Source organism: Choristoneura fumiferana, chromosome 13 (genome assembly GCF_025370935.1).
Source record: "Choristoneura fumiferana chromosome 13, NRCan_CFum_1, whole genome shotgun sequence".
Classification (NCBI taxonomy): Eukaryota; Metazoa; Arthropoda; class Insecta; order Lepidoptera; family Tortricidae; genus Choristoneura; species Choristoneura fumiferana.
The window spans coordinates 17895600-17906218 of NC_133484.1; the positions used below are offsets into that span (position 1 = coordinate 17895600).

General features: G+C 39.5%; 1 protein-coding gene across 1 annotated transcript in view; it reads right to left on the reverse strand.

The window, feature by feature from the left end:
- Positions 1–10619, reverse strand: part of LOC141434210 (cadherin-AgCad1-like) — a 28964-nt gene extending 18345 nt beyond the window's left edge. Inside the window, exons 1-11 of the mRNA XM_074096571.1 lie at positions 10424–10619; positions 8409–8505; positions 7872–7946; positions 6983–7141; positions 6151–6256; positions 4558–4702; positions 3491–3727; positions 2491–2689; positions 1636–1934; positions 806–979; positions 219–412 (exon numbers count right to left, since the gene is read on the reverse strand). Coding sequence (XP_073952672.1) covers positions 219–412; positions 806–979; positions 1636–1934; positions 2491–2689; positions 3491–3727; positions 4558–4702; positions 6151–6256; positions 6983–7141; positions 7872–7946; positions 8409–8487 — 1667 coding nt within the window. The 5' untranslated portion in view covers positions 8488–8505; positions 10424–10619. The remainder of the gene's footprint in view (positions 1–218; positions 413–805; positions 980–1635; positions 1935–2490; positions 2690–3490; positions 3728–4557; positions 4703–6150; positions 6257–6982; positions 7142–7871; positions 7947–8408; positions 8506–10423) is intronic.

Here is a 10619-nt window from a genome sequence, read left to right on the forward strand (position 1 = left end):
ATTACATTCAAATCGGTCAACCCGTTTAAAAGCTACGGTGCCACGGACAGACAGACAGCCACGCATAGTGGTCAAACTTATAACACCCCTCTTTTTGGGTCGACGGTTAAAAACAAAAAAATTAGGAAGAGTGGCAATCATCACTTCAAATCGTTAGTAGAAAAATATTCGGATAAACAATTACGTGAGGCGCTATGTACCCAAATTGTTCCACTTACACCACTTCATCATCTACATCCCGGTCTTCAGCCAGCACGGTCGCCACGTAGAAGTCGGCGCCCTCAGTCTCATTGAAGGAGACGAAATATGCATCCTCCTCGAAGATTGGCTCCTCGTCGTTCCAGTTTATCAGCTCAATGTACAGCATGGCCTCGCCTTGCAGCGTCGAGTTGTTCATGTCTGTTGCTACTGCCTGGAATAAAATCGAATTCGTATGACCATTCACAGACAATATACTTAGTGCTATACGAGTAAGGTACAGATGGCTCAACTTATACAATCAAACGCGATCTCTCTAACTAGGTATGGTGTCACGAAATATAACGAGATTTACGAGGTCACCTAAAGATAAAAGTAGATTGATTTGATTACTTCTTACGACGGGAACATTTTGCTCTAAAATTTCAAACGCAATAAACTATTCGCACAAACAAATGCGCCCGCTTGCATCGTAATTTATTTAAGTAAAGATTAACTTATTATCATTTATTATGTTTTTGGTATCCCAATAAAGGCAAACATTGTTTTCAAGATAGCACAACTGAAAAGTCAATCTTTCACAAAGTTGGTTAATTCCAAAACTCACCCTGATCACGATATGCTGGAACTCTTCAACCTCGTAGTCTAGCATGGCATGATCAACCGTCCCCATGATGAAGGTCTGATACTGGTACCCGACCTGGGGCGCCACGTAGAACGCCGCAGCCACGCCAGGAGGCGACACTGTCTCTAGCTCTACGGTATATTGAGCGTTTTCACCCTATAAAGCAAATGGAGGTTAAAAACTTGAATTATAAAAATTGTGACCTCTTGGTAAATTATTATAATGTTGCAGAAACTGCATTCATCGTTCACTGTGTCCAAATCAACTAATCATACGACTATTTACTTCAAATACTTCGAATCTAACAAAACTAAAAGTTTTAGGCCGTCTTGCAGGAAAAAATGAATCTAGACTTAGTAGTTAATCTAGGCTTAAGCTTGACAGTTCCATACGATTTGACACTACTAAACTGAGCTTAACGATAACTCGAGATTTATGTGTTTCCAGCAAGTAGCCATTATTGTCTAAAGCCCTCGGAATCGCGATCGTTTTAATAACCACTTCTTTCTGTCAGACGGTGACTAGGGTAGAAAGAGATGGTGAATGCGATCTCGAACGCCCGCGTGTTAGACAATATGACCGCAGGATGGGAAATCCCAGTGAGAATACCAAACTCGATTTCGATTCCATTAACGCAGAGAAATGGATTATAAAATTTAGATTCCAGTTTGAACATTAACGGATTCTGAGATTTTTTCGCAATCCACGTGAATGAAGACTTGAAATAATAGGTAGTGTATTAAACTCAGTTTCACTTCATTTTAATTTGGTTACTTCGAATCACACCGGAAATGGTAAAGGCGAAGACTCACAAGATCCCTATCATGGAAGCCGAAGATCTGTTCCCCGAAGTCGAGGGTCAGCGGCGTCTCTTCGAGCATGCTGATGCGGTACTCCTCCTGTATCGGCTCCGGCCGCTGGTCATTAATGTCATTGATGATGATCACTATTGGCGCCTCCGTCGAGAACTCTTCTCTGTTATCATATTTGTAGGCGATGATGGTGAAGCGGAACACCTCTCGCTGCAAGTGGTCGCGGTCAATTGGCGCTACGTGCAGGATACCGCCGCTGTGTCCGCCCGCAATCGTTGTTATGGAGAAGAATCCCTCTTCTGGAAAACATAACTAGAGTTAGCGTGTGGTGGAAATAGTGTCACAGAATACCAATTCCAAGCATAAGTAAGTAGGGTACTCGGGGCCCAGTACCTAATGGCTGGAACGTGGCGTTTATCTATTTATCTAAAAACAATGAATGGCTTTTAAACCGATGAAAAAAAAATGGTTCTGATGAACTTGATTGATTTTGCCAAGATCGGATGATTTTGAGTCTTATTGGGAAAAATATAAGGAATATCAACTGAAATCTGTTTTAGTGCCAAAATATTATTACTAGACTCTTCAAATAGATCTATATTTTAAGCCCCTTGTACAGACACGTGCATTAATATCTGTCGCAGTGGAGCGTGCGAAAATATCTGACACTTCCTACCGGCCCTAGGAATAGAGTCGTAGGTATTTATGGACGCTATGTTGTGTCAGATAGTGGTGCTGGTGACTGTACGCGGATTCTGTAGCGTCACCGCCCTGACTATTTTAAAGTGTTTTCCGACTATCTACAGAAACAAGCCATATCTACAAACTTAGTCTACTTTATTCCCATTGGCTTACCCCCCTCCTCAGTAATAATATCATAGTGGATGGCCTTGTTGATAGCAGTGTCGCCATCAATAGCTTGCACTCGGAATTCCATCTCCGTCTTCTCATTAAACTGCTGTACCGCGAAGATCTCCGTCCAGCGCGGCGGGCGGCTCTCAACATTCTCCACTTGTACCATCATGGAAGCGGTGCCGATGTTTGGTAGGGAATCCTAAGAAGAATAAGTAGGTACCGTAAACTGCTTCAACTTTGCCCTCTGGCCCCAACATTGCCTGATTCGATTTAGAGTCGATAACTCAGCACCCTTTAGGTTTTGAAACTTTTATCCCCCCTAATAATAATTCCCGTGTAGATAAAAGTTTAAAACCTATAAGAGTGCTAAGTTATCGACTCTAAATCAAATCAGGCAATGTTGGGGCTAGAGGGCAAAGTTGAAGTAGTTTACGCTATGTTTATTTTTCAAATTTTCATGCATATTGAAATACGATGATTAAGAAAGAGATGGTGAATGCGACTCGAAGGTCAGTGTGTTAGACAATACGACCTCTTGAAAACTGGCAAAATTCGAACTTCGTATGTTGCCATCCCACGACGCTTATGTCATTTAATACGCGAGTGAAAGGGACGGTGTGATACGAACTTCGATTTGCGAGTTTCGTAGTAGCCTCTCTGTGCTGTAGATGCGTGTGTGGCTTTGACTGAACTAAGCTACTTCTAGTAAGTACTTCACTGAAGCTCAGAGAGTAAGACACTGTTAAAACCTACATACCACGAAGCAGTTTCTCCTTCTGTACAGTAAAACATAAAATCTTCAGTAGTCTTCTCTGATGCGTCAAAAAATTACAAATTTTGACAACACGTGGGATTTGACATGTATACAGTTGGAACTCCTCAACAGTAAATTGCATCGACTTGAAATTTGATACGGAAATGTAGTTTAGATAACAATAAAAGTACAGTAAACAAAAAAAGTATAGTCAGCAAAAAAAGCTTGTTTTAAGAATGAAATTACCAAAGCGTGGACGGTGAATATATGCAACGGATTGGTCTCAAAGTTCAGCGGTTGCGTGATGCCAACGGTGATCTTCATAGAGAACCAGTCGCCGGGCACGTTTTCGGCCCGAATGTAGAAGATCTGCTCGTCTCCACGGTCACTGATGATTTCGAACGTCATCGCGGTGGTACTGATCTGACCGTCAGCGTCTGTGAGGTCGTACACGCATTCGGTTAGTCGGGCCTCACCTAATTCCTGAAAGAAAATCGATGCTAATTTAAGAAATTATGATTTTTTTTATATTATTGATACCTAATGACGACCAGACGGCCTAGTGGTTAGAGAACCTGACTACGAAGCTTGAGGTCCCGGGTTCGATTCCCGTGTCGGGGCAGATATTTGTATGAAAAATACGTGTTCGTTCTCGGGTCTTGGGTGTTTAATATGTATTTAAGTATGTATCTATCTAAATAATTATATTTATCCGTTGCTTAGTACCCACCCATAACACAAGCTTTGCTAAGCTACTTTGGGACTAGGTTAATTGGTGTTAATTGTCCCGTTATATTTTTATTTTTATTTTTAATGGCTAAGGTTAAAGGCGATATATCGAAAAAAAATGCACTTCTTACCAGAATGACCGAGGGAGGGTTATTGATATTATGCTCAAAATTTATTGGAAGATGCTGAAAATTTCGAAAGAAGGTTGTTGTTTTGTTTTCATTTGGATACATTTTGCTCCGATATTTTTTTAGCTTTCTTTTATCCGAATAAACAGAGCCGGCATCACATTTATCTGTCACATAAAACTTATCAATGCATTGAGTGTTGAAACAGGCAGCCAGCTAGGATTTTTTCGAACCGGGGAAAAACCTTGATGGTGGTGCCCCCTCCCTTCAGTATGTGAGAAAAACTGTTAAAACTGCCAATGAGTAGCATTTTTCTTCATTTCTTGTCTCAAGGATTTGACACCCCATGAAACTGCCGCCCGGGGCTAGTGCCCCGGTTTGCCCCCCTTAGATCCGGGGCTGCTGAGGCACTAAGGTAATTAATTTTGTGCGCTAGTTAATCGAGGGCTAACTTACCTCTGTCTGGCAGGGGTCGAGGATGTGTAGCCAGGGAAAATTGTCGTCGATGTTCACGATTGTGAGAGATACCAGCGGCACTAGTGTTTGGCCCTCCACCCGCACGTTGAACGAGTAGGACACCATCCCTTCCTCGTAATCTTGCCTGATAAAGAATGGTAGCTGTTATTTGAGTAATAATTTTTGATGATTGAGACAATCTAGCTCATGTAAAGCCTAATTTAGGCTTGTAAGAATAATGGAGCAAGTTGAATTACATTGCGAGTTCGTAATCGGAACGAGTTTGAAGTGGTCCATCGAGCGCAGTATCATATTGCTACTTGCACGATTTTTCTTGCACATAGAACATATAAGTACCGTTGAATAGGGATGGGTTATACTTGCTAAATCGCGTACCAGAGCTTAAAAGTACGTCTTCCTTCTCATACCAGATGCAGAAACCAGATATCAAAATACTTTCAAAGTATTTTCTGTCTAACGCAACGAGTCGAATACTTGCTTCCTTGCAAGTTTAAATTAAACCTATAAATACCTATAAAAACCTATAATACAGATAAGATTCAAAATATTCCAATCAAGACGTAAAATACTTTGAAAGTATTTTATTTCACGTATAAGCTTAATCTGACGTATAAGCTCTATGTGTATGACCATAAGATATAATTTTGCATTTTGGAATTTTGACGTAGTAGTACTTACTTTGAAGTTTGATAAGGGACAGTATACTTTAATGGAAAAATACTTTCAAGTCTTGCAAGTATATCGGGTCGCTACCTGGTTGGTATACTTGCAAGGGAAAACCTGGTATCAAAACCTCAATAAATACGTAAATACGCACCATCTCTACCGTTGAATACAGATTTTATAACCCTTATTATACTTAGTTAGTAGCGGCGTTAGGGTAGGGCGCGGTGGGCGCCTCACCAGGGCGCTGTTCAAAGGTAATAAAAAGGTTCAAACATCATCTGAGACCGGGCTTTGTAATAACAGCGAATAAAGGGAATCTAAGGAGCTTCGTTAAATCATTCAATTGTTTAAGAACTAGGTACACATAAAATAGTATAAAATTAACAAAAAACTTGAAATTAACAGTTAAAAAGAAGACAAAAAGAACTAACCTAAGACACCTTAACCCTTAATAGGCCTCATCTATTGGAGCATACTCGTACTACCACATAATCAAAAGCAGCTATCGAATACATACATACCTCACAAAGGATAAAAAAAGCTAATCGTATTTTCAATAATTACAATGGAAATTGTGACGTATTGTAAGGTCAATATGGTTCAATTTCCAACTCAATGCATGTGAATCTTCTCCACCTTAATTAAGGGTTAAGTAAATAATATAAATATATACATGTTACTATAGAGATAAGAAATATAAAGAGAACACCCCGTCTAAAAGATATCTGCCTGTGGCAGGGTTCCCATGATGCTGGCCGCATTACCCCTTTGGACCGCAAGTGCAATCCGCTGGGATAAAATACCTACGCACCAGCTCTTGGGTCCCCAAACAGAAGTGTCGACCAACCGGGAAGATAGGGCCTTTATGAAAGCAATTAGCAGCTAGTTAATAACAATAAATCCTACCTTTGCGTCACGTAGATGTACCATTCACCGGCCGTATTTTGTCGTACCACGGCACCGAGCAGAGCATTCCGTCCGGTCCTGAAAGTCAACTCTGGGGTTGCGGTGCCTGTGAAAAATAAAATTATTGCCTTAGAATACCTAATAGAATGTACAGTCGATCAAGGAAATTGATTCGCGTATCAGGGTGGAATCTTTTCATAACCAGTTTCACTAGTTGGATGTCGACATCCAATGTATGGGATGTGAATAGGATGTCAACATGTCGTAAATAGCACAAAGGTTCCACTCTAGTATGCGATTCGATTTGTTCGCAGGTATACAGACACGGTAGTACTAACTTATTCAGTCAGGGTCATAACTGTTTTCACATATGTGGTGTTTCTACGGGTTGTCTTCAAATTCTTCCGAAATACTTCAAGAGATTATTGGGTTAGATGGACTGAACGCTTCTGTAACGGCTTTTAATCGGATTTTTTAACCCGAAAAACCTTTGACTGTCGAAAAAAAAATAGGGGCTGTTTCACCATCCATTGATTAGTGTTAACCGACGGTTAAATGTGATGCCGTCTCTATTTGTTTTGTTCGAATACACGGAGACGGCATCACATTTAACAGTCGGTTAACACTAATCAATGGATGGTGAAACAACCCCTTACAGTGGTGTTCAGTCAAACGAACCCATAACCTGGTAAAATATCCCGGAAGAATTTGAATGCACCTTGTAAATATTAATTCCGTAATGTTTTTGAGAAAGCGACAGCATGACACGGAATTCCGATATTGGAGGACTAGCAAATACATTATTATAAACATGTTTATTATTACAGCCTACCTTGGTAATTGAGCTTGGCGATAGCTATGTCCCCTTCGATCTCCTCCTCCATGAAGATGAGCTGCGTGCCTGAGTTGGCGCCACCAGGGTAGTACTGGTCCATGCAGAGGTCCAGGCGGTCCGGCGCCGGCAAGAGGGGTCGCGTGGGCCATGTCGTACCTTGGGAAACAAACTTTGTCATCGACGTCCGTTAGGTTCATTCCTGCGTAGGCAGCGCCTTGAGCTGCCTACCGTACGCAGAGGGGGGGGGCATAAACCCTAGAATTGACCCCACATGTACGCCACTGCTTTGTAAATCATCATCTCCGACCTAGGTTGGCGGTAGGTGCTACTATAGCAGCAGCAATCAGTAGTATGAGATGAGCGTTGTGGTGCTCAAAATAATCTTAACAGTCGGCAGTAGATCCTTGTGTAGATCATTTCGAGCACCGTAACCGTTCGTCCACTTCTGCTGCTGACTGTATTGGCTCCCTCTTAAAATTTTGGTGCTGGACTGAAGGTTCCGCGCGGGCCCAGTGCGGATTGGAAAGTTCACATACATCATTGACTTGCACCGCAAGTTTTGAATGGTTCTCGCAATGTTTTCTTTTTACCGTAAAGCTTGTGGTAAATGGGCATTTCTATTCAACTTTTATTTTTTTTTGTAAAAATTTCAAAATTTGGGTTTTTCGTGTACAGAAATTACAAATAAGAAGACTGTTAATTTCCATAGTGAAAAAAGTGTCTTCAACTTTTTATTATCTTGATGTGTCCATTTTGTGTCGTGCATGAAAAAATAATGTCACAAAACTGACAAATATATAGATTTAGATGGACACGCGTCGTTTGATTAAAAGCACTATGGTTTAAATCAATAAATTGAAATTGTAACATAACTTTTGCTGCTTACCGTCGAAATTGAACTCTGGCCAATCATCTGGTCGTTGCGGCCGCGGGATAGCCGTCATGTAGGAGCAGTCATGTCCTACAAGAGGAATATTAAAATATACTCAGCGGCACAAAATTTGGCCCAATCTACATATAAAATTGCCTGTTACGCATACATTTGAGGGCCACATTTTTTGCCGTTCAGTAAATCTATCTCACGATATTTGCAAATTTGATAACACTACAGACCGTTTCAAACCAGTGCTGATGCTGTTGCTGAAACATTAAGTAATTTCGCATTTAGGTACTTAATTTTAACCAACGCGCCAATAGCCGATTTAATTCAAATAACATTAATAAAATTATCAAATTTAATTGCAATCACCTACAATAATAATTTGTATTTAGCGAAAACAAAAGAAAGCGACTAGTTTTGAATTATTGTTTTTTTTTTAATTATTTGCGGCCAGCTGTTTTTATGCACAGTGCGTGCAGCCAGTATCTTAAAAAAAATTAGGCTGAGACTCTGGACAGGTAAGTAAAAAATACGTAAGCTCACCTTCATTCTGCCCCGAAATATATGGTGTTGCCGTCAGCAGCACCGCAGCAATCAAATAAAGATTAGCCGCCATCGCCATCTCTCATGTTCTCGTTTTCTGCAACGAATTTTTGATTTAATTTTTCTTAGCATAAACAGACCACTATTACACCTGACTTGATGGGAAGTAAGTGTTGACGTGGCCTATAGTTGAAGTGTGGAGGAGCACAAATGGTTACTTAAGAGTGTTGGCAGTTGTAAATGTACCAATGTATGCATAATTTTAATCTGTATGTATGTTTAAAGCTGTTGGTTCTCCAGAATAAATAAATAAATAAATAAATAAATAAATAAATAATACTGTCAGAGGCATGCGATCTATGGCTTTCTGGACTTTCTGTAGTCACACTGTTAGTAGAGACGATTGCTTACTGTCAAGCGACACACTGGCTCGTTTGCCTTCTATACACATTTTAAGCCGCAATATTTATAGATTTTTATATTTGCGTCTTGTTAAACAGTGAAGATTCATTATAATTACCTACACTGATTAAAAATCCATCAGTGCGATAACAATATTTTTAAAAACGTTTTTAAGTAGTTTGCAATATTCGTAAGTATTATGTGAAAATGTTGTCCGTTTCATTAGTTATCTTGAAAGTGGAATTTCGTCCACTTTTAGTAATTGGATTAACTTGAAACTGAGTAGGCATGGATACCTAGATAAAACGACGATGCAAGTTCAGTAAAAATATACTCCCCAAAAAAAATAGGGGCTACGAAGTTTATACTTAATAAATATAATCCATACTAATATTATAAATGCGAAAGTAACTCTGTCTGTCTGTCTGTCTGTTACGCGTTCACGCAAAAACCGCTTAACCGATTTGGATGAAATTTGGTACAGAGATAGAATAGACCATGGGAAAGAACATAGGCTATCTTTTATCGCGAAAAAGTGGGGTTGAAATAGGGGGTGAAAGTTTATATGGTGGAAGTTCGTCGCTGTCGGAAATAAAACCATGAAACTTGGCATTTAGGCACTTAATAAGAAAGAAGTTGGTATGTGTTTGAGCTTTTTTGAAAATTCAACCAGTGAGGGGATGAAATAGGGGATGAAAGTTCATATGGAAGGTCGTCATTATCGAAGATAAATCGATATCGATTAATCTTTATTAAACTTGCCATTTCGGCACGTGGTTAAGAGGTAAATAGACATTCTTCGCGCGTTTTTTTAAATTCTTCCTGTGTGGGGGTGAAATAGGGGTGAATGATTGTAGCTTTTGATTGCGTTAACTATTGACCTGAGTTTAGGGTTTTAATTTCAACTCAAAGTCACAGACAGACACGGACGGACAGCAAAGTTATCCTATAAGTTCCGAGGTACTAAAAACATTTGTTCCGGCTCTTTTCAAATTTCGACATTTTTCATACCTACCTACTTGAAAATATGGGGATGAAAGTTCGTAAGGAATTCCAAACAAATGTACTATAAGCATATTTATCGGAAATATGTGTAGCTATGCTTAGTAACAATGCCGTCTTAATTATAATCCTACCCTCCTAATTTACAATAAAGGACATAAGATGTCAAGAGTTCACTATGAAGAATTAGCCCTTTTGTGTTGGCAGGGTAGAATACACGTCGTATTGCTAAAATGTGGCTACCCGCAAAATATTTATGTTTTACCATAGAATGGAAGAACAAAAAAAATTAGTTTAGATATAAAGCAATGTATTAAAATAGGTTATTTTCAGTAAACCGTAGAAGTTTCTATGTGCTATTATTGGCAGAATAGGTACCCTAAATAAATTAAATACCTAAGTACTTTCCAAAGTTACTATTCCACACGGACGAAGTCGCGGGCAAAAGCTAGTTCTTTATAATTATATATTATTTATTTATTTATTCCCAAATGGGGTAGACGTTACCGCTTCGGAGCCACTTTTAGCAATTTTAGGTTTTAAGTTTTATTGCATCAGATATTATGCTGGTGACGTACTCTTCCTGTGGTATTTCCGCTCATGATAATCACCTGTTCCTTTTGTCGGCGTATTCAATCCAATATCCAAAAGTTAAGTCAAATTCCACAAAACAAAACACAATCTCCAAGTCTTTAGCAATTTTAAAACTTTACTTTTTAAACAAATAAATGTAAACAATTCACGCATTCAGCCAGGAAACGTGGTAGTCGATATTTTCATACGACCGATTGGCATCTTAATGAAACA